Raw genomic sequence first — 25,963 nt, 5'->3', positions numbered from 1 at the left:
TTTCTTTTACAGGGACTATGCTAATTCTTCCATTCACTCCAAATGATGTCCTTTAATCCCTCTATTTCTCAGCCATCTCCCTCATTAGTCTTCCTGCTCCTTCTGTCTACCTGCCTCTTTCTCATCTAATTTCCTGTCTTCAACTCTATGTCATCCTCTTGTTTCACGTCTCTTTTCAGCTTCTCCTCTCATTTCAGCGTGAGTTATTACTTTGCGTTCCCCACAAGCATTTAATTTCACAGTACAGTAAACACAAGCATCTCCCCCTACTCCACACATCAATGTATACTTGAACACACTGCGAAGTGCCCATATGTCAAAGTATTTAATGTCTGCTACTTATATGCACACATTGTCATTAATGCGGTCTCTCATTAGGTTATAAGAAGCACAGTATCAAAAGATCTCGTTTCAGGTCGAGTGTGTGAATTTCTGGGTGACCTCATTGCAGACTGATCGAGAGGGGATGAAAGAGGTGGAGAGAGACACTGTGATGCTGGCCAAGACTTTGCTTGCTAGAGGCTAATCATGTATCATTCAGAGGAATCTGTTAGGAGTCACTGACCATACATCTTTCCTTAGCAGTGAGTGAGAAACAGCTTTGAATCTTGAGAGTACCGGCAAGATATAGTGTTAGATAACAGAGATAATAATGTTTATTTTTTTAAAGGGGCCATGAACTGAGAAATCAAAATTCCCTTTATCTTTTTATATTTAAGGTTTCACTCGACTCACAATTTGATTCACGATTGGATTCGATTCACAATTTTGTTTTACAAAATGAGATTTAAGACAAATTATGAATTTAAATGTGTCCTTTTATTATTGCTTGGACAAAATGCTTTTTTGCGAAAAACTGAAATATAACACTGTACTATACTAATATAGCAGCTGCATATTATTACTCTTTTGTTGGTTTTGATTGCTTCTATTGTCCTCATTTGTAAGTCCCTTTGGATAAAAGTGTCTGCTAAATGACAAAATTTGTTATGTAATGTAAATGTAAATAACAAAACTAAATTAAAATTTTAAACAAGCCCCATACCAAATAAATAACACAAATAAAATAAATCTCTTCATATAAACAAAATAAGGTTTAGTCTGTGCTCTTTCCATTTAAAATGAGAGGCCACCACTGCATTTAACCATGATCTAAACAAATATGCTGCAGACATGCAACATGAGCAGTTTTTAATCTAAATAAGATTGTACAATTTCAAAATTTGAAGCAAAAACAGAATGGTTTGACTTCAGTTTTATAAAACTATACATAAAATAATATCTGCATGAAACAGAGACAGCAGACGAGCTGAACAAGATGCAGATTCACTCTCTGCCAGTAGGTGGTGCTTAAAGCATTTCTTTGGTTTCTGCTGTAAACAAAACAGTGCTGCAGTTATGAACTTTAATATGAATTATACAGACGCAAGATGAAAATAAAAAATTTGAGTTGTTCCGATTCTGATACTAGTATCGGAAATATCTCCGATACCAAAACAAATTCTGGCATCGGCGAGTACATGAACCCATATACCGATCCGATAACATTTTCTTAAACAAGACCTAGTTATGACCGCTAGCTTTGCCTAATTGCCGCACGGTTCTTCTTCGCTGCTCAGAATGCATTGCAAACACAGGAAGTTGTGCTGTGTTGCCACAAGCAACCCGTTTAAAACAGTGAAGAAGAAATGAAAACGCGTTAGCAGCACTGATTTATATATGACTGGATCGCTCATCCCGTTCTAAACTGCCAACAAACAGTGAAGCCGCTTCTATATTATAGATCAGTGGTTAGCAGTATGTCTCTGTAGTACCGGTAGTTAGCGACTCCTGAGTGTATTCGGTACCCGCAGCTGCGTTCAGTCGCTTCCGTGTTAGTCAAAGCGCAGGGCTCCAGACAGTAGCCGAATATATACTAGTGTCTGTGAATATTAAACTGCAAAATACTATTTAAATATTACTCCTGCAAATTCTACATCTCTGTGGGAGACGCATATGCACGGGAGCTCGCTGTTTTGTAGTCTCTGCCGTGTGTCCTTATATGAGGACACGAACGCATAAACAGTCCCTTCATGAGAATTTTACCGTTTCATTTGAGAAAACTGTCATATCATAAACACAGACACTCAAAGATCTTCATGGCAGCCCATTAAAATAAATGTTTGGTTTAACATGAGTAAATTGACAATATATTAAACTACTGTTGTAGCCTACAGTAGATTTAGCTATGTCTCTATGTAGTAATAATAATATGTCTCTATTAATAATAATAATTATGCCTAGACGGTTGCTTGTTTTTTACTTGTTTTGTTGTAAAGAGATTGTCTGATTAATATATCATTTTTTTATATTCCTAGACTTATTTGTTGCAGTTTTTTATACAGTTATATTGTAAAACTAAAATACCTTTTTATAGTTTGCGGTGTTAGATTTTTGGCTGCATTTGAAGTTATTTTTCGCTTAAGAAAATAAATAATATTACTGTCAAATTCATGTCAGATAATAAAAATACTGTAATGAATACAGTAGTTCACCATGTATTTATTCATGTTTTATTAAGGGATCAGTCTGAAGCACACCATAAAATAATTCTAGCAATTTACACAGGGCTAGTTGTATATACAGCTGTATATACAGATACACACCCAGGTATCGGATCAGTATTCGGTATCCGCCGATAGCCTGAGCCCAGGTATCGGAATCGGTATCGGGAAGAGAAAAAGGGTATCGGAACATCTCTAGTAAAAATATAATCTAAACTTTTCTAAAGACAGTAAGTTCCCCTCAGACATATACATGTATATAAACTTCTATACCTAATTGAATTGAGATTTGTTTAGCATCTCAACCGATTTGAATCGTCACATATTTTAATCGATTTTTAACCGTCTTGTGGTTAATCGTTACATCCCTAGTGCCAAGTGGTAGAAAAACAGTCTTTGCATTGCCTATCTTCTAGGGGTGTAATGGTAAGTGTATTTGTACAGGACAGTTTCAGTACAGGGCTTTCAGTACAGTGCACGTGTGCACCGAATGACCAAATGCAATATTTTGTGTGCAGAACATAGGTACATTTTCGTGTTTCCACACGAACATATTAAGTGGCGGAAGTCTCCGTGTTCAGCGCAAATCCTACCCTGCAGTTGATTCTAAAGTTTTCAAAAGGCATCATGCGAGTGTGAACATCACTACAACTAGGAAAAAAATGACCGTAATTCAAATGCAGCTGCCGTCGACATTTAAACAGACCTTTGCTCTTAATTCCGATCGGGCCAAAGCAATAACGGAATCTGAGCAGGTCTAAAAAACTGAAACTGTTGTTGCTGCACTTTACACTTTGGAAAAGTTATATATATATATATATATATTTATATATTAAATATGACCAGGCCTACAATCTGGGATTGGTAATGCTGCACTGTAATCATAGTTATTTATTTATATTTTTCATTATATTTTATTATGTGATTGGTTTGAGACTGAGAGTATTTTATTTAGTGGAGAACTTTGCAGCAGTATTTTATTTCCTATTCTTTTTTTATTAATTAAATAACGTTATATATTTTATTATATTTTATTAAAAAGTGTAAACAAATTGTTAAAAAAGTTTATAGTAATAAACAACCTGCAGTTTAATGTTTGCATTTCTTTCCCTTACTGTAACGAAAATGAACCGAACCGTGACTTTAAAACCGAGGTAGGTACCAAACCGTGATTTTTGCATACCGTTACACCCCTACTATCTTCTGATCCCAACATTAAGAAATAATTATTTTTAATCAAAATCCATTAAAAATGTGGTCCTTTGTTAACTAAATTTAACTGTGGATTCATTTACAAACAAGGTACAATTTGACGCAGAATTTAAAAAATATTGAAACTGAAAGACGATGCTGTACCAACAGTATTTTGGATCCGAAAGTAATGTCGAAAGTAATGTAGGCTGTCAAACATACACAACTATTAGCCAATCATAGCAGTGGGTGTTTACTTACGAATCTACAATCCGCCAAGCCTATTCCAACAGAGCATTTCAATGAGGGTCAAAACAGGACGAAAAATAGCCTATTCTGTTTTTTCCATGTAAAAATCTTGATGACATTACAAGTGGACCTCAGACAAAAATCACTTAGTATGTTCTGTCTAGTTGTTTAGGATATCAGACAAAATGACTATTTTCTGACAAGATCTGGTGTCTGGGACTGGATCTAATATTTCTGGCTTAGAGACTTAGATCTAACAATCACAGAGCTTATTTTCTGCAATAATCCAAAAGCCAATGGAAAAATCCTTTTGGATTTTTGGGCAAGGTAATTAGTGTTTCATCAATTAATAGGCTGGCTAACAAAAGTACATCATCAATGCAGCACTCTAAAGCAAACTGGCCATAATGGGCAAAAAGAAGCACAATGTTTCAAAGCCAGTATAAAGCAAAGTTGCATGGCTTTCTGGTGCTGCCAAACATTTGTTGTCGTCTGGTTTGTAATGCTTAATCAAAGCAGTGCTTTAGGCCTACGCTTAAAGAATTCCTATCTTTTTATGTGAGAAACTAAGCCAGCTCTGTAATCAGGTGCCATTTAATCATGTGACGTAGGTACTGAATGCAAAAAGCAGAATCCTTTAATTGTGGCAGCTCATACCTGGTGATCTCCTCCTTTAGAGCAGCAGGATCTGGTGGGTAGAACTTTACCCGCAGACACATGGTAAATGGAGGTTGTGCTGTGTGGAGAAAATTAACATGGTTGAGAACTTGCTGCCTTAATGTAATACATATACACAATGTCTACTGTAACACCCTAATTAAAACATCTTTAAAAACAAGTTTACTTGAGAAGCAAGATTGCATCACGCTATTCTGCAATATATGAATATGTAATATACTTGTTTTCAGAGAATGTATGCTGAATTAAGTTTAATTTTTTATCCCAGTGACAAATTTTTCCTGGTGTTTAAACATAGATCTAACACAATTTTGAGATGTTTATCATTTAAATATCAGGAAACAATCCATCAGTGGGATAAGGGAAAAAAAGAAATTTAAGATATATTGCACTTTGTATACAGTAATTTGTTACTGTAATTTAAATATATTTTGGAGAATTAATACTAAAACTAAATTTTCACCGTTCGTTTATGCCTTATAGTTTCAATTGGACCCCAAAGTACAAATCATGCATGTCAAACAATTATAAAACCTGCTGTTGTTGAACTTAACATTCAAAAACTTTCAACAGATTACAGTTCCACATCTTGTGAAGCCAGGAAAATTCTGATTAAACAGAGTGCTTGTTTATAATGAAAGTAAACTTTCTTTTCATTGTTTCACTATTTCAGCTAACTATTTCGAAGGCTATGAAATGTGTTTTGTTTTTACTTTTAAGTAGCAAGTGCAATTAAATGTGGAAACTTTTTTTTTTTTTTTTTACATTCTACAATTATGTGAAAACAAACCTTATCTTACGCAGTTTTGCTTCACAGGTAGATGTATCTTGCTTCAAGGATGGAAAAAACAATCCTTAAGAAAGTTGTTTTTGCAGTAGTTTGTTTGAGATCAGAACCATAACAAAGTGAGTGTTGAGTAAAGGCCTGTTCATACCAAAGACTAAAATAATAACTATAAAACTGTGTGTTGGTCTGGATGCTAATATAAAAGTTTAACACAAGGTTTCCAGACCCATTGAATGTCAGAACAACATCATCACATCAAATGACAGCTCCTATTTGAGATCGCACCATTTCTAAATGTATAGCACGCATGAATCCCATTAGCATGCTTCATTACAGTCGCCATAGTGCTGTTGCTCGTAATTGCTCCATTATGGCAGCTAGCACACTATAAATAAGATCTGACTGATGATACTTACATTTCATCTGCTTAGAAATTGACTTGGTGACCTCCAGCCAATGCTAAAACAACAGAGGAGAGAGTTTTATTTCCACACTCACACATACACATTCACAAACGTATACTGACAGAGCACATGTACACACATGTTACATCTATATTTCATCTAACACATAATTACACAGGAGCAGGTGGTCAGTGTGGGTAGATGTACAGAGATTTTATATCAGTATGAGTGTGAGATGGGGGCAGGGGAGATGTATTAATCATTTCATCTCATTTCTTTCTTCTCCGGAGCGAAACGTTAGCACATCTTCGACGTCATGCTGAGATTCTATCACTGCTATTGTGTGCAGCCTCAGATAAGCCAAACCAGCCAAACTTATCCATTGGATTTGGGAATAAGGGTATATTTGGGTCTTTGTGACAGTAGGCTAATGTCTAGAAATAGCATCTGGCTAGATTCGATTTCAGATTATAGTGATTTGAAAGCTTTTTGGTCTGTCAGCCAATCTGTGCCATATTTGGCCAACTAGGAATATACTAAAGGGAATTGTGGGCACTCAGTAGATGCGAAGGTTGTCCCAGTGTGTCATCTACAGCATCAGCTAGATGCCCTCATTATTATTTATGTCACTCAATGTGAAAAGCTCCCAAACGGGGTCAGTCAAAAAGACTCAATGTGGACGTAAAGCTTGTGTGCTGTCAGGTTTGCACTTAGTGAACACAGATCAGCACAGATCTGTAATTCTAGAGATTGACAGTGTTTCCTTACAGGAGCTATACAGAATGTTCATCTAGAATCGTTAACATTTTTTAATATAATTTTAATATATTTTAATGTTTCACATTTCCAAATATATAAACATTTAATAATTTGCTAGTATAAAATGTATATTTAACACTTGAAACAGTGTTGCTATTGTTAACTAAAGCCATAAAAATTAACTAATTGATATAAAGCTGAAATAACATATTTGATTATATAACTATTGATAAAATGAACAAATATTAGATGAAAAACATAAATCTACATTAGAAGAGTAGAAAATTTGCCTTGGCACCTAACTGATATAAAATAAATTTAAGTATTAAAATTGCTGTAACGTTTGCTGTAATATATATATAGATATATTTTTTGTTGAAATAAAATGTCTTGTTTTAACATTTGAAGCAATGTTGTTACTGTTAACTAAAACAACTAAAATAATTTCTGTTCATTGAAATAAAGCTGAACTAAAATAGAATATTGATATAAATATAAAATTAAATAAATAAATATTAGAAAAAATAAATAAGAATTAAAAATAAGTTCATTTAAAATATGAATAAACATTAAGATATTATATAACAATACTAATATATATATATATATATATATATATATATATATATATATATATATATATATATATATAAATACAGATGTTTTAGCAAGTCTTTTCACAAAAAAAAAAAATTCAATCACTCTATACATTAATACTATTCTAGTGCCTCTATTTCTAAAATTAGATTAATTTGATATTTACATTTTGGAGGCAAAAGTGGCAATTCTGTATGTTTACACATACTGATATATTGATTATATGCATGAAACACAGTTAAGGGCCACTGGAAGGTTAGTCTGTTCCTCATATGCCTTCAGAAAACTTGGAGAACATGGAGAACATGCTCTCGCTTTGATTGAGGAGATATTTATTTGTGTGTAAACTGGCCCTTTAAAGCAAAAACTATTAATCTAAGCCACATAATGGTCTGAGGGCCTGCCCTCAAATGATTTACAGTTTTCAAACCTGGCCTAGAGTTCAGGTTCATTCCATCAATCATCACTTCTGTCTCTTTCAGTGACACTCTCTGATTCCTCCAGAATGACCCTCAAAGTCAGTCTGACTGGTGCAGGATCAATACAAACACAGCCCACCCATAACACACATTAATTCATCACTTATTAGCCATCACAATTCACAACCAATATGCTCTAAGAAATGAAAGGCACTTTGAGTATCCTGACAGATGCAGCTTTCTCCTAATAAAAAGGCTGTGGACACGAATGCTGAGATGATGAATTGGTGCTCTGTAATACCGTTGACCTTGGACTGTTCTAGGCAAGCCACATGGTGGGACACTCACCCGTTGCTTATCCGGATCGACATATCTAATGCCAAAATAGTCCTTCTCCAGCAGGTTTAGATGGTGGCAGATGAGGTCGAATAAATACTGGCCTTTGGCATCCCTCTGAAAGACAAAGAGAAGAACAAATGATCATTAGGGCAGAAGTTTATTATTTGTCTGGGTATGTTGTTTATTTTTGGACCAAAGAAAAATGTGGAAGAACTGAAAAAGAGCAGCCAAACAGAGCTAAAATTTAGTGATCTTGGGCTGAGGAGGAAAGCATAGGATTTGAATTACTATTACTCTTATAACAATTCCTTTGACTCCTATGAAGAGATTCTGTATATCCTACTGTATATTAATGCAAAGAGAGTCCTGCAATTTCCATTTCTTTCTCATGACTTTCTCATTTTCTAGTCATATCATAAGACTGTTGGGATGTACTTCCATTTCTACTTGTGCCAGGTATCAAGTCGATATTAGTGTTTAGTGTACATGTCTCCAGTAAAACAAACACACTGATTTTATCAAGGTGACGTTCAGCACGTTTTATTCTACAAAAACCATCATCTAGCCAATTAAATATTTTAAAGCAGAGCAGAACTAAAACCATTTCAATCCCCTATAGAAATTTCCATGAATTTTTAAATGTATCACTCATTTCGTTGACTTTTCCAAGCTTGGAAATCACACATGACTGTACAAACCTGAGAGCCTGTCCTAATTACTGCACTAGAAGGAGAAACAGATGAAAAAAAGCCAAAAGTTTACAGTTTGTATGTGAGATCAAATGGTAGAGTCTCCATGTGCAATACTATTTCATCATTATTTCGTTACTGCACTTAATAGGTCATTTGCAAAGGGACACAAATTCTATACAATGTTCTTAGTTCTTTCATAGTCCCACTGTATAAGTTTAGGCTACAGTCTAAACTACTCCATAACTCTTCATACCTAGAGAAAATGAGTTGGGAGAAAGAAATAAGATTCCATAAACCTGAAGTCACTTTTCTTTCTCAGCCCACCTCTAATACCACACTCATTTGCATTCGGAATCCATTTTCCCTCAAACTAACAATATCACAGCCTTTCGCTTTTGCAGTATTTTTTTTTTCTCTCTTTCTGGAATTATAAGCGATCAGAGTTTGAATTGCAAACCAAAACAATTCACCCTTAGTAGCAAGTCTTCAGGCATGAGTTATTTATTCTGGATTAAGATTTACTGTAAGGACTTGGCAAGCCATATGCATCCAAGACAACTCATTTTGTTACAGAGCTAGGGACAGTATTCGTAAAGTAAATGTTCAGTCAAAGGTTTTACAGCTGATCAATGGGAATCACAGGAATTAAAAGTCAAATTTGCAATTCTTTGAAATTTCAGGTTGCTCTTTTAACTGAATAGTTGCCCCGTGAATCATTGTTTACATGCAACCTAATAATCTGTTAATAATTTGACTGCTATCTTAATCTGAATGATATGGATCCGAATGGTGGTGTAGATCTTACAGAATCTATTACAGGGACAGTTCACCCAAAAGAGTTGTTGAAAAAAGTTTTTTTTTTTTTTCTCTTTCTTTTCTTTGCACACAAAAAGTATTCTCGTATAGCTTCATAACGTTATGGTTGAACTATTAATGTCACATGGACACATATTTTAACAATGTTCTTACTATGTTTCTGGAACTTGAACGTGGGTAGTTGTGTTACTGTCTATGGAGAGTCAGAATCATCATTTGTGTTCCGAAGACGAACAAAAGTCTTACAGGTTTGGAAAAGCATGAGGGTGAGTAGTTAATGACAGAATTAAAATTTTTGGATGAACTATCCCTTTAAAATAATACATTTATTCAGGTGGATGAGAATCTGTCCATCAGTAATAAAGCTTAGTCAGGGTAGCACCATATTTAATTTCTGACAGGAATGAAAACATAGCTGTGAGGGATAGAAGAAGTACAGTGCATGCAATGCATTATTCATCTTACAAAACAACTTTCCCAAAATAACTTTCAGTAGACACAAACTCCACAAACCAGTTTTGTTAGGATTGTTTTTGTGTTTTTTATTACATAATTCTAGACCTTATATAGCACAAGCCATTCAATACTGTACATTTACACCTCACAGTCTAGTTTTCATTAGCATACATTTCAACATGGCATCTAACCTGGTCTACAGAAAGAACTGAGGTGAACAGTCACTGCACAAGCATGATGTGTGATGAACCTCTCAATCACAAAACCTCTGGAAAGCCTTTAATGATGCTTACATAATGAGGTCAGCCAGCAGACAAGCAACACACTCAGTACATTTCTTTCAGGCCCTTTTGTGGAGTATGAAAAGGGAAAAATATAAAGGCCAAACACAAAATACAGCATTTTCATCAGCGCAAACAGCTTTGAGAGCCATTTCTAGTTTATAAATGCTGTAATGAAGGAGCCATTTCTGACATAATAAAGCATCTGAACTCACTAATGTAAGGCAAGGAGAAGGGCAGAAGAGACTCACGCTGGTATGTTTACTCTTGGAAATAATTTTAGCGTTTTAGAAGGAGCAACAGACATGGGAAGAGTCATTCTGTAGCGATGCGTGAGTGGAGTGACCATCTAGCTGTGTGCACTGTGAGACACCCCAGCACTTAAGAGTGCCACACACACACACACACACACACACTCACATACACATATACAGAGACATACACATAAAGATATGAAGCCTGATATCATATTCCCCATCTCACAAAAATTGCCAAAAGACAGATTCCAGTTTTTCATCTCAAGTTCTCTGTGTAACAATTATAAAAATCTTTCAGTAGAAAACTTTTATGGTTCTATTTTGGGTAAATGAGCAGATGGAGGGCAGTGGACCATGAGCGCATGCGTCTGGCTGATGCCAAATAGAACATTCTGTGGGTGTCTATAGACGGCTGGATAGCTGTATAACACACAGCCTTCACACAGGAATGCTGGAACTCAGTAAGACTGCCAAAGGGAACAAAACAGGAGAAAGATGTGCCCCTATTTGCGAACAGGTCAGACCACCCCCGCAGAGATGCAGAGATGTACAAATCTCAGCAAGCAGATAAGGTGAATATTTATTATCATCAATGTGAGTATTTATACTATAGTACTTTTTTAGACTTTATAATAAAAAGAAGACATAATAAAAATATATAATAAATATTACTACTATTACAACTATTATATGTATCAATATTATTATTATTAGTAGTAGTAGTATTGTATATTTAAGAAATCCAATTAACCAAATTATGATAACCAAATAATGATTTTATTATTGTTAACAAACAAAAACCTGTATTTATACATCACAAATATGTTTTCCATTGATGTATGGTTTGTTATGATAGGACAATATTTGGCTGAGATACAACTATTTGAAAAAATATATATATATCGAGAAAATCATGCACATTACTAATCAAAAATTATGTTTTTATATATTTATGTTAGGAAATTTACAAAATATCTTCATGGAACATGATCTTTATTTAATATCTTAATGATTTTTGGCATAAAATAAAATTTGATCATTTTGACTCATACAATGTATTTGTTTGCTATTGCTACAAATATACCCCAGTGACTTAAGACTGGTTTTGTGGTCCAGGGTCACTTATTAAACATTATTATTATTATTATTATTATCATCTTCATAATCAACACATTCAAATCTTTTTTAATTTTTATGCTGTATGCCTAGGTTCTCCAAAGGTGCACTGATATTTTCTGTCTTGAATTATTTCTACAATTGATTTCTACGATCTGACCAATCATAATGGTAAATCTGCCATTTTCGCCTGTCAAACAAACTCATCCAAAAAGACAGACGAGTAAATTACCGTTGGTGGACTTGAACAGAAAAGTAGTGTGTATCAACACCCTTCCGTGGTTGAAACAAGATACATTCTGATGTTCATTCATTCATGATTATTTCATGCTATAGTAAAAAAGAAGAGATTATCGGTTCACATGCCATACAGTGATCTGTCACAACACATAAAAGAGCCACAAAATGGTATCTACTCTTTGAAAAAAAAAAAAAGACAACAATTTGACACCTGAGACTTTGTTTCATACCTAAAGTAACCTGATTGTTCACAGTTCTCTCTTTGCTCTGCAATGATTTTTTCACTGTGTGCAAACATACATTAATGCGTGGTGTGAGAGCCACAGACCATTGGCTAAACGTCTGATGCATATGGCACACAAAAGTGGAAACACTTCAGGAGTTTCGAAGTCAGATTGGTTGAAATATACAGGATTTCTGGGAGACGTGCGTGTCGCATTCTTAAATGTTCCGCCTGGAAACAAAATTGCTGTGACGCCAAACCCCCCACAAAAGAAGAAAGCGTCATGTTAATTGTGAAGATGAGCACTTCTCAGGATCAACTAAACACTGGATTTTCAAAAGTATGTGAAATATTTTAAGATTGCGTTATAGAATCTTTAAAATACATCCAACAGTTTTACACAGCAGTCTGTTATTGTGGCTACATTTCCAAACCCCGAAACGTGACGATGAACGAAATGAACTGTGATTGGTTGTTTGGCATGTCAGTCAAATGAACTTATGGGCGGGCCTTGGCCAATGATAGCTGCCATAAATTCTAGACCTTCAGCCATCATTCTGAAGGTCTGTCTATGTGAGACTATAGCAACAGTAATGAATGGGGACAGGTCTTTGTAAAAGGTTAATCAGACACAGCATTAGGTGGTGAAGTAGTAAATGCCTGACAAAAAGCCCTGGACTAAGTCTTTGGCAAATATATGTATGTATGTATGTATATATACATACTGTGGATAGTAACGTTCACATAGCTCAGGGTGAGTTACTTGTCAGCAATCAGACAAAGGCCCAAAGGATTATGGGAGAGCGCTAGCCCCTGTCACTTCTAAGCAGGTTCCCAACTGAAGGCCTATAATCCATTATGGCATGCCTGCTTACTAGACTAAGGCTAAACAGGCAAAGACACTCAAGTTTGTAACACACATACAAAAGCTTCCTTCGAACTGAATGTGTAAATCTATGACTCATGTGATTGAGTATTATTTATCAGTTGTTTTTAATTGAGATTTATGTTCTCCTTTTTACTTACACTGCCTCCCAATTTGGCCACGAAAGACGCTTTGAAAAAAATCCACTTCCCCAGCACACAAATAACAGAGCACACTCAAACGCACACCATCCCAGCCCTTGTTTTTACACGGAGGAGAGAGCAGAGCACAAATATTTGTGGACCCTATTCATCATCTAACGGAGATGGCTGGACAACACTCATTGTTCATCAGGCTAAATGTCTAAGCATCCACTTAGCCAGAGATAACACAAAGGCAAAATCATTTATCTTGGTTAATGAGAAGACTGTATTGGAAATAACAGTGCTCTTTGTCATTAAAACATTACACCTTCACACCCCTACAAAGAACAGATGAGGGACGCAATTTCATGTTTGCCATTAAATGTAGACCGCATAACAATTAAAAGTATTAAATCAAAGACAGAGGAAATAAATCTTAATAAAAGGGGAATAAGAAAATTTTGCTTATTAAACCTGATGTTGTGTCTTATCTCTTTTGAGAGTGATGGACCAAACAAAGGTCCCTGCTGTTCCTGTAGGTTTAATTCCATTAACTCTACCACATGTGATAAATGCTAGACTTTCAGCAATAATCTGAAGAGACTCATCTTTAGAGAATCATTTCTGGACAAACAACATTAGTGCACATCTGCATTTCCCATATAATCATAACACTATAAAACTTTCTCTTCACTGACAGCTATAATCCTTTTTATTTCTCCACATACCGTACATTACATCACTAGCAAGAAAAGTCCAGCTCAGTGCAACTTTCAGGAAATTAATTAGATATCAGTATCTATATATAGGTGTATTATGTTTAATGTAATTTTTTAAAAGGCAAATCTGAAATCAATGGCATGATACAGTACAGTTTAATATCACAGTTTTCCTCTCACTGGTTAGCACTCCAGATTCCAGTAATCTTTCAGCTGATCTCTGAGTCTCTGAAGAATAAAATGCTGTTTTATAGCATGGTGGCATGCTATAAAAGCTGCTCAAATATTTTGTGCTTATGTGCATGGATCACTAAGAAAAGCCGGTGTGGCTGCAGGCCAGAGGTTTTTTTGTTTGGAGTTTCATTAAGAAGAATGGCTGCTGGGGTTTAAATGATGGCAGTGGGTAATGTAGCAGCCTGAACTATAATTTCCAGATTCACAGCCTTGAGCAACAATCAGAAGGTATAACAGATAAATTAATGAACTGAAAAGTAGACATAAAGAAAGAAAGAAAGAAAGAAAGACAGAAAGAAATAAATAAATAAAGAAATACAGAAAGAAAGATGTTTGCTGCTTGTTAAATTTAAAATACAATTGCTGAACATTTTGTTTCTACTGAATTTATTCATGTCTAATCTACTTAAAGATGTAAAATTGAACTTTACCTGATTTATTTTTCAAGAATTTTAGTTGCAAGCTTCGTCTGCATAGGGCAGGATCAAGTGTAATTTCATGTATTTTTAATAAAGGGAAAGACCAGTTAGTGTTTACTGTTCAGTTATGTTCTGCAATAACTAATTTAAATGTCAAACATATTACTCCCCTTTTTTAAATAAGTAATTAAATGTGTGTTGTATTGACAAATGTTATATATGATTTACCTTAATATAATTTAAATATAATTTATTTTAGTGTGTCATGGCTGTTTAATTAAGGATATAAAAGGGATATAATGCACATAGACAAACTGAGGGCAAATTGTTACCTGCTTTATTAAGTATATTCCATAGGTTAGTTTTTACAGTTAAAAAAAAAGTTGCTTCATTCAAAAATGCTTAAATCTTATCAGATTTAGTCACTTAATAAAAAGGTACAGAGCATGAAAAGTCATTATTTGTTGATAAATACAGAGTTCATTTAGCAGGCAGTTAGCATGGCTATGTATTGATTGAGTCAAGGTCTCCGGGGCACTAGCTTCGCATTACAATTGCAAATATATATATATATATATATATAAATTTTTTTTTTAGGTACAAAGTCAATCACAGAAAACAACAACACTAGAATCAAGCAACAAGGCATTCAAGTTGATCAGTTAGATATTCGTAATGAAATGCAATCTAAGCACATTGGAACATGTATACTATTCCACGTTCAGCTAAATAACATATTCAAAAATCAAATAAAACACACCAATAAAGCATTTAATTCATGGGGATGAACACAGAAACTAGCCTCATTATGAAGCCTCTTTTTAAATGGATGTCAACTTATTATAGTCTTCTTCACTCGTGTTCCAATATCCACGTAAAACAAAATGTTTTGCATAACATCATGGTGGTACGGTGATAACACTTAATAGCACATATTTTATTACATATTTAAACTGAGCAGTGTTTTTTTTTCATATGTTTGACTGACTGTATTTTATTATGATAATGAACAGGTTGCACTGGTTAAAGTAGCAAAGCTTAACTTTGTGTGAGCATGCAGTGCTAGCGCAATCACTTGAACCCCCCAACAAATATTGGTGAGTAATTATATATATATATATATATATATATATATATATATATATATATATATATATATATATATATATATATAAACCTAGCTTTATGTTTTTCTCCACTCGCAGAAGTGCTGCAGGTGTGTGATGTGATATGATGACCATGTGAATCCTCATGTTCTGTTGTTTGTTGCTTTTTGCGCATGTAAAATGAATCCCCAACAAATGTTAGTATTTTTAACGGGTCAAAGACATTTATACTTTCTAATTTATTTCAATTCTAATTTCAAATAATCTTGTCAGTTAATGGTTAATAATCGGTTAAGGAGCATTGGTTGTCGATTAGGAAAATTAACCGAAATAAACATCCCTAATTCACATAGACACTCAATGTGGAAGAGCTTAAAGAGAGCTTAATAAAAGCAGCATAATTTTTTTTTTAAATAAATTTCATGTAGAATTTATTAAAATGACAGGATTTTGCTAAATAAATAGTCTAGAACATGTATTAAGTTCATACTTATTTTAATATTAACAACTATTATTAACAATATCTGTGAAATTCATCTTTTTCTCATTGAAGTCATACTGAAGCTGTCTGATTTTCATAGCAGTGAACCCTTAAGCCAGGGTTCCTCAATTAGTTTTCGTCAGGGCAAAATTCTGCCAACAATACCAAGCAAGGGCCACTGACCTATATAAATAATTATTATTATTACAATTATTATATTGTTGTTGCGTTTGTTAAAATAATCAAAAGATGGTCACAAGATAAATATTCAGAGTTTCCCCCTAGTAGTCTGTTTTATTCAAACAATCATGAACATTTTTGAATTTAGATACAAAAGAACTTTACCTGTTGAAAATTATAAATATATGAACAAACAAAAAACCTGGATCTCCATGTCTGCCATGCAAATCGACTGTTCCTGCTCATCTCCAGACTGGATCTCTTCTCTCAACTTTCCCTAATTACAGATTCAATTATTATATCTGTCAGCATTAATATTTTTATACTTAGATTTTTGGTGGGATCAAACTGTAACGTAGTTTTTGTCCTAACCACCCACGACAGCGACATGTGACAATAAGCGAAATGGAATTCTATTTTAGAAAAGCTTTTTATTTATAGCCATAGTGAAAGCAACAATAGATATTTTACTTCAGATCTCGAAAATAAATTATGTCAAAGCAAACTTACCTTTAAAACTGTGAAATTACTGTGAACCAACATCCATAACACAGATGGTAGCTTATCACTCACTCACTCACTCACTCAAAACTGTTTAGTCCATTCACATTTGAATCATCTATTTTCAGTGTCCACTTTTCTTTACTTAACACTCGCCATGTTTTTGCTGTCACATCGTATATCTACACTGGACATGACAAAGCATTGCAAATCATTTGAACGTTGTGTCAGCAAATCATAAATAAGACAAGTCAACAGTTTTCTTTCGAGGATTTGCCGCGCCCTGCACATCGAGTGTAGACAGGATCACTGATTATTAAGTTCTGTTGTATTTTGCTACGTCGCACCGCATCACTCGCATCCAGTGTAGACACAATGTAAGTTAATGTTGCTTTCTGATGCTGCTTTTGAATTTTTATGCCACTTTATTTGAAATTAGCGAGGGGCAAACATTTTTCTCTCACGGGCCAGTGTCCTGACATATTATCCTACCCGTCAGATTTTCCTACCAGGGTTTACTGTGCATGCGCACATCAATTTTGAATCCTTTTTCTCATGCTAAACAAAGATATTTAATGTATTTGCATTATTGAAACGGTAGGTTTAGGGTTAGGGTATGTGTATACTTTAATAAAACACAATCTAATAGGTAGAAAAAAATATTTATTGCTTGTTTCCTGTAGCTGTATCCTTTCTAGCTTTAACTGCGAATATAACATATTATTACTGTATTTGCATTACTGTAAGGGTATGTTTAGGGTTGTGGTAAGTGTAGGTGTTAATAAACCATAATTTTACCGGTAGCATTTTTCGTTGTTGAATTATACTACCCACTGTTTTAATGGGAGGTAGCAAAATCTGACAATGTAGGACAAATCGACAGAACACCAGATGTGGCCCGCAGGCCGCCTATTGAGGAACCCTGCTTTAAGCTCATCTTAAAATAATATGAAATATTTAAAACTTACAGCACTTTATATTATTATGGATGTAAAAGTACAAGTCAGTAATGCCGGTGAAGTAATATGCTAGCATAGCACATAATCTTACACAGCTACTCAGCTAACTGTGTTCTGTAGCATCTGCGCTTTGTTGCTAAAACTACCGTTTGAACCTAATGTAATTATTTCCCACATCCAAGTTCTAGTTTATAATATTCAAAAGTCTGAACAATAATCTCTTACTTTTACAAGAAGTAGTGAAACTTATTCAAAATAAAGGCTTGAACATCTTAAATACGCACATTTAAGTGGCTCCTCTTTTGGTAAATGTTTTCAGACAGCTTTCAAAATGGCCGCCAGACAGTGTGTACACACGAAGACCCTATCTCAGTGTCCAATGATCTGATTGATTTGAAATTATAGGAGGTATATAGTAACAAACATATCAATTGGTTAAGACATCAAGTAGGATAATAAATTATTTTTTCTTTTTATAATCTGATCCCAATAATGGAAAAGTGCTTAATGGGTACGTGAGCTTAATAGGTACGTTGACCCTATGTCATAAAATTAACACAGTGAACCACACTGGAGTGTTATAATTTAGAAAAAGCAGTTACAAAAACCTTAGAACTAAGACAAGAGTACACCTCCTCGATCCCACGGTATAGTGCCAATAACACAAACCACTGAAAACAAACACAAAACCTCTATAGACTGTGGTTACTGCAACACGCTAATGCAATATGGACTTCTGAGGAGAGATGTGGCTTTCATTAGAGCTCAGAAAGAGCAGGGCAGCTGAGAGGAAAAGCCTCAACCCCGGTGAGATCTCGAATTGCCGATATGCAACACTCCAATTCCTCAAGTGCACTGATCCTGTAACAGACAGCCAGATGACCATCTGCATACACCCGAGGGCCCACATGGCCCTGAGCACAGTACTATTCATAGACCACTTCCTCACAGCTCCATATCAAACAAGACACAAACATAAGCAATATAGGGCAGTCTAATTCACATTTTCTTTGTATTCGCATTATAGCTGAATGCTGTTTCAGATACTGAAAACTAATCCCGCTTCGCTAAGGCTGATGATACACTAGGAAACTTTTTGAGCAATGTTGGGCAATGTTACCATCAACTGGGAACCAGAGCCCCTTTCACACTGCATGTCGGTCCTGGAAAATTGGCAGAACATTGCTGGATCGCCTTCTGTATAGGGCTGAAACGATTCATCGAGTTACTCTGTTAACTCGATTACAAAAATTCATCATTAAATTCCTATGACGCGCACTATACGCGCAGGGATTTGATTCACACGGACCTTTGATCAATGAAGCACTCCATAGCGCGTGATACATTTTGAATTTAGCTGTCGCGATGGCGGAGAGTAAAAATGTCCATAAATGGTAGAGAATGTCTAAAGTTTGGGATCATTACATTCTTAAAAAAGAAGAGAACAAGGTGCAATCAATGTGTCTACTGCAAAGAGCATTCCACAGCAATACGACTTCAATGATTCAGCAACTGAACCGAAAACATCCACTCCATGCTGTTTCACGCTGAAACAAGGTAATAGCCTAAGCCTATACATTGATGTTTGCTGATTTTAATCCCATTTGACTAGACATGATCTTTAGCTTTGATGTTTTTAAGTAGTAAACCTATTCACGTTCAAATGCAAGAGAGTATAGCCTAAAAAAAGAACCCTTCGTCTCTCTTACGCGCCAGTCAGACCGATCACGGCAATGCATCACATATGCTTAAACTTTTATGTAGCCATGCAACAATAATTTCAGCATGCTTTCACTGTATACACTGGGACGTGATGTTGTGACGCGTTTTTTTTCGAACGGATGCATCACCTAAAATGCACCACAATGCAAGTGATGCAAGCCAAATGCAGCGTTCTATTGTAAATGAATGTATGTATTTCTGCCGTAACAAACTGCAATGAAGCAACTGATCTGACTGGGGCATCACTCTTCCTCATGCACGGCACGTGTGCACACATACACACACACACAAACACACACAGGTTGCTAGGTTACCATAGCAAATAAGCTCACCCCAGAAATTATATATTATTTGTTAGTAGCCTAATGGTAAATGCTGCAGGTAAAGAAATCTACATAAAACAGATATTTTCAATTCCTCTGTTTGTTTGTTTTTTTGTTTTCTAATAAAAGCCAAATGCTTGATTATTTTACAGCCACATCATTTTCGATATGCGTTATTTGTTTTGGTTGTTTAAAAACAAACAAAAAAATTTATCCGATTAATCAATTAATCGATCGATTAAGGGCTAGATTAATTGATTACAAAAAGAATCGATAGCTGCAGCCCTACTTCTGTGTGAACGCAAACACTTCCCGGGTTGGGGACCTAGTAACATTGCCGGGTTCATTCTCGGAACGAGCTCTGTGTGAACAAAAGCCAGAACAAATGCCGTGTCGTAGTGATAACTCACGTTATCTTGAGACTGTTTTACCGGGTATTTTGAAGGCAGATCAACGTTCACGATGAAAAAATATGTGCAAACTGTAATGAAGCAGAGATCCATGCTGAAGCTGAGATCGTTCTCCAGCTTCAGTGAAAGTTAACGTGCCTAGTGTTTTCGACCTGACATCACAAGTCATTACGGGACCTTTATGGGTTGTGTGTGAATGCACGCACATATTCCGGGAAATCAATGGCAGTGTGTAACTCGGGAACAATTGCCGGGACACATTACATCCGGAATTGCAATGTGAAAGGGGTTCAGGTGTGACACAGGGCCCAGGGACCAATCTAAATTTTCCAGAAAGGCATTTATTACCCATTCTCAATGGAAAAGTGCCCAAGCAACTTTGTTTAAAAAAAGTTGTGCAGTAAAATTGCTCAAAAAGTTGCCCCGTGTATCATCAGCCTAAGATGTAATACTGTGTCACTAAAGTGCATTGACAGAGGTTTCTCATTTCACACTCAGTGCTACAACTTTCAAAAGCAGCGGGGAGGATTCCCACTGTCATGGTGTGAAAGAAAGCAGCTAAGACTAAGCATACCCAAACTGGGCCATCAAAACAGTAGGGAGGGTGGAAGAGGCAAGGAGGGGAAAGAGGACGAATTTACCCTAGAAGAAAACACAAGAAAAGAGATTCTGAGATAAAGACATATCAACAGAGAGGGAACCAGGACTGTTTAACGAATCAAAAAGATCCTGAAACACACACTCACAGTACATGTTATATCATCAGCTTAAAGGAGTGACTAATCATGTCACTTGTTTAATCACATGAAATAAACACACTGTAAATAACTTAACTGGTGTTTCTGATTCATAATGCATGATGCAATTATAATTCAAGCAATATCTCCAAAGCAAAAGAAGACATTTTGAAAATATCACTAATAAATTTCATTAAAATATTATTGGCATTTCTATTTTAATAAATATTAAACTGTTGTTTATTGCTGTGATGGCCAACCTGAAATTTCAGCAGTCTTTACTCTAGTTTTTGATGTGACATGATCCTTCAGAAATCATTCTAATATGCTAGTTTGATGATCAGAAAACATTTCTCATTACTACCAATTATGAAACTGTTGTGCTGCTTAATATTTTTGTGGAAACTGTGATATTTTTTCCAGGTTTTTTTTTTTTTTTTTTTGATCAACAGAAGGTTCAGAAGATCCACATTTATTTAAAATCCAAATTTCTATTAAAATCAAATTTTTATTAAAATAGAATTTTGTTCTGAAAAAAAGAGTATTAATTTCTTTCCCAAAAAAAAAGGGATGACCGTAAAAAAAGTAATCGCCGTAAGCGGTGTATATATATATATATATATATTAGGGGTGTCCATGGTTAACCGGTTAACCGATTAACCGTTAAAAATTGCGTAACCGAGTGAAACATTTTGCTCGGTTAAGTGACGTCAATGGCGTGCATTGAATTTAGTTGTAATACATTTTTGCACCACCAGAGCCTGCCAGAGCGCTCCCAGACATTTGTAATGTCCACAAGAAATCATTTTTCTAATATGAAGCGGGCAAAAAAAAGTACAGCGTTGGAGCACTTTAAAATTGAGAGTGACGGGGCAAAATGCAAGTATTGAAATACAGTGCTTAGATATACTTCAAGTACAACCTCGTTGTTGTAATCTCAACAGCCAACACCCGGGCATCATTAGGCAGGTGTCCTGACATTTTATCCTACCCTGTCAGATTTTCCTACGCGGGTTTACTGCGCACGCGCACATCAATATCGCGTCCTTTGTCTCATGCCAAAACGACGATATTTAATGTATCTGCATTACTGTAAGGGTAGGTTTAGGGCTGGGGTAGGTGTAGACTTTAATAAAAACGCAATCTTTTTGGTAGAAAATAATATTTATTGGTGGTTTCCTGTAACTGTATCCCTTTTAGCTACAACCGCGAATATAACACATAATTACTGTATTTGCAGTACTGTAAGGGTATGATTAGGGTTGTGGTAGGTGTAGACATTAATAAACCATAACTTTACACTCGAATTTTCGTTGTGGAATTGTACCCACTGTTTTGGTGGGAGGTAGGAAAATCTGACAGCGTAGGACAAATCGACAGAACAGGTGTCAGGACACACTGGATGCGTGGAGAAAGCATCTCAGCTGCGTGGCGTGTCTGTTTTTAATTCGGCTCCCATGTTAACAGGTTAGAGCTTGCCGACTGCCTGCGTGAGACGCGCGGCTCAGGCACGGCTCGATGCGTGCATGCTAGAAATAGAACCGACGCCTTGTTGGAAGCGTTTCCAGGCAAAATATAATAGGAAAATATGTTTATATGTCATTTTGTACACAAATACATATTAATTCATGACATTTTGATATTTGAAAGTCTATAGGTTGACATAAATTCAGATATAAATGTAATAAAAAAAATAAATAATAATAATTATCGATTTTCAAATATTGTAGGCCTACCTGTCAAACATAGTCATAGCCTTAGCGAGGCGGCCGCGGAGCCTGCTTGTTACCTTCGCCTAAACACGGAAAGTTACATAACTATTACTAGAGCCTGTTCCTTTATAACATAGCCAAAGGTCGGTGTATATTTGCTTTATACATTTTAGGCTTATTCTCAAATTCAGATTGTGTTAGTGGGCGGGATTATTAGGCAGTTTTAATAGGACAATTTGACCGGAGAGATTAAATTTTGTCGGACATTTGTTGTTGTTTTTTTCGGCCAATGTCCGGAAATTACCAGACAACGGAAACCCTGGCGCACACTATGGTTAACCGAGTATTAACCGCTAAGGGCCTCGGTTAACGGTTAAAGAAAAACTTGAAAACGTGCAGCCCTAATATATATATATTTATATTATGGCAAAAGCTGCTGAAAAGAATGTAAACCTTAAAATGTAAAAAGTACACCAAAATAAACACCAGTTACAGTATTTTGAATTGTAATAACATTTCACAATATTACTCTACTTCTAAACAAAAATACACATTAAAAATACAAACCTCAAAAATCTATTTTTTTTTTCATAATTATAAAAAGATCCCATTCTAAAGAAATCTATATCACCAAAATCCAACTGTCCGGGCTTCATCAACGGTTCAAAGAACATTCGAGGTTTCTTCTCGCTCAGAGAAGAGATTTCTTCAAAAGACCAGATATTATGTATTTCGCCAGTGAAATGGCATTAAGGTCTATGAAAGCCTGCTTTTCATGACTCTGTGAATCATTTATGGACTAGATTGTGGATCCCTGGGGCCTCCATTAAAGCTCTGACACTCTGCACGGTACTACTCCTCTTACGCCTGCCTGCGCAGGGAGCCAGTCTCAGGGGCCAAATAGCTCTCTGCATTTTCATGGCTGAATTCACTAGTGGTAAGTGATCTCCCTAGGGCTGGGAAACACAATGGCAGGGGTATAGTACAGCCTCACTGTGGTATTTTACACCCCTTCATAAATCATCCTGAATAAGGTTAAAGTGTCACTTAGGTTGTGTCAGTGTCAAGTTCTAGGTTTGCTGCTGTCCTGAAGTGATGCTCTGGATGCTTCTGTGGAAAGAAGTCACTTACTAACCTTTTCTGGGTACAATTACATCTGATTTTATGACTTTGTTACCATAGCAACATAAACTTGTCAAGGAGAGCTGTACAGATTAAATAATTGCAAAATTTAACAGGAGAAATAAATCTTATTTTATAAAATCAACATTTTTCCTGCATTGAAATCCTTCAAAAATGGTCCCCTTTTACCGCCATTCAAGGTGCTTCCCTGTAACCTCAATTTTTTTTAAAGAAAACTGCAAAGCCCCAGACATGACAAATCATGACCATAATTTAACTAAACTGAGACTGGGAAAGATGTGAATTTAACTGAAGGTGTGGTCATATTTACCATTGTTTGGCAAAGGTTTGTGGGCAAATCCAATAATTTCTCTAGGAATCCATGAGATTTCCCCATGCACGCACAATGGGATCAATTAAGGTAATAAATAATTGAATTAAATGAGGGAAAGTAGATGAGGAGAAGATAAGTAAACTTATTAAAGCGAGGTTCAGAGAAGGACACTTAATGCATGTTCAGACAGCAGACAAAGACCTTGACACCTGGCAGATTTATAGAACACTTAAAAAAATCAATAAGAGGTAATCACCCTCAGTTTAGGGCCACAGAATGAAAACCCAAAGCCACGTCAGCAACAACAACAGCCTTCAACTACAAGCAGTCAATATCCCCCATAACATCTTTCAAACAAACACCACATGACATGTCCAGGTGACACCTAGCATTGCTCCCACAGCGACATACTAAAGGTAATGGGCTATTTCTGTCTGTTCCCTCCCACTGACCTGACTGCTCATTAACATAAAGGACAGCACAAGGCCTGTGGGGCTCCTGCTGGGTGGAAGTGACTTCAGTCACACAATCCTGCCCACTCACTTCAGAAACGCAGCTGCCTGGCTCCACAGATGGACATGGAACTCACTGCACTTTTCCTTTGCTAGCATAAACAGTAACCTTACTGCACACTAGAGACACCGCACAAGGCCTTTGTTAGACATTTATAAGGGCACTTAAAGCATGACGATTTATACACTTGTGGTTGACTTCTTTTAGTTACTATATTTCAGTCTTCATTGTTTGGTTTCTCTCATATCAAACCTTTAGAAAGTTATAGTATGTTTACACATATCCTGTCACATGTATAATTCTAAATATGCAAATACTCAACTCATGTTATTAAGGTAGTTTACATTTCATTTCTTAAAGGACGGTCCTATTTCGGTTTCTAGTCTAAGAAAAAATGCTTTGCATTCATTGAGTTTGTTCGGCTAAATCATTTGACAATCCATACTCTTTTTATAATATAAGGTGGCTATATAGTATTTTGCTCAAGAGTGCCAAGTAAATGAGGATGTTTCAGTGGGTGTTATAAAGCTTTGGGAAGGTTATAATGCGTGGGAAGGAGAGCTCCTTATTGTGCGTTTGTGAGGATAAGAAGTGTAGATGGATACTAGATAGATAGAACACATTTCCTGCATTTCCTCACAGGATGAGTCAACTTGAAATGAGTCAACTATCAGAATTGTTTTCCTACATGACATGAGGCACTGTCTATTGAAGCTAAAGGTCCACAAATATGATAATTCCCTTGCCAGAGCCCAACTTCCGAAAAAATAAAACAGTTTTATTGTTAACTCTAAAACCATTGTTTTTAATATTAGTATTTAGATTAGTATTAAAGCAACAGCTCACCTAAAAATAAACATGTTATCATCATTTATATTGACCCTCATGTCATTCCAAACCTGTTTAAGTTTCATTCTTATGCTGATCAAGAAACAAGATATTTTGAAGAATTTTGAAGAACCAAAGAGTTGTTGGTCACCACTGACTTGAGTTAATGGGGATCATCAACTCACACAGGTTTGGAAAGATGTGAGGGTGAGTTAATGAGGACACAATTTTCATTTTTGGGTGTACTATCCCTTTAAGTGAAATAAAGATGAAACAAAAAGTAAATATTATTCTAAAAACTTAAATTAGTACTATTGCCTTGGCAAAAACACTGAAAAAAGCAGTACTTCATCCAATTAATAATTTGTCTTTCAATTTAATTTACCATTATTTGTTTAATTTTATTTTTAGTTTAAAACATTGATACATATAAATATTTTTCATTAAGAGCTCAACTTATACATATTTGTTTTGTCAAATTTAAAAAATCAGTTTAGATTAACTCATATCATTTAGTTTATATCATGACCAATTTTCTGTGAGCTTCTACTTGACGTGACTGTACCTGACCCTTGTAGATTCATTTAGGCATCGATAGTGTTGCCATA

The 25,963-nt window shown here is 35.5% G+C and overlaps 1 protein-coding gene across 1 annotated transcript in view; it reads right to left on the bottom strand.

The window, feature by feature from the left end:
* Positions 1 to 25,963, bottom strand: part of frmd5a (FERM domain containing 5a) — a 124,465-nt gene that overhangs the window by 28,753 nt on the left and 69,749 nt on the right. Inside the window, exons 2-4 of the mRNA XM_026257190.1 lie at positions 7,976 to 8,080; positions 5,865 to 5,907; positions 4,641 to 4,719 (exon numbers count right to left, since the gene is read on the bottom strand). Coding sequence (XP_026112975.1) covers positions 4,641 to 4,719; positions 5,865 to 5,907; positions 7,976 to 8,080 — 227 coding nt within the window. The remainder of the gene's footprint in view (positions 1 to 4,640; positions 4,720 to 5,864; positions 5,908 to 7,975; positions 8,081 to 25,963) is intronic.

Source organism: Carassius auratus, unplaced genomic scaffold (genome assembly GCF_003368295.1).
Source record: "Carassius auratus strain Wakin unplaced genomic scaffold, ASM336829v1 scaf_tig00214259, whole genome shotgun sequence".
Classification (NCBI taxonomy): Eukaryota; Metazoa; Chordata; class Actinopteri; order Cypriniformes; family Cyprinidae; genus Carassius; species Carassius auratus.
Note: the sequence above shows the minus strand (reverse complement) of the source record. Positions and strands in the feature narration are given on the sequence as shown.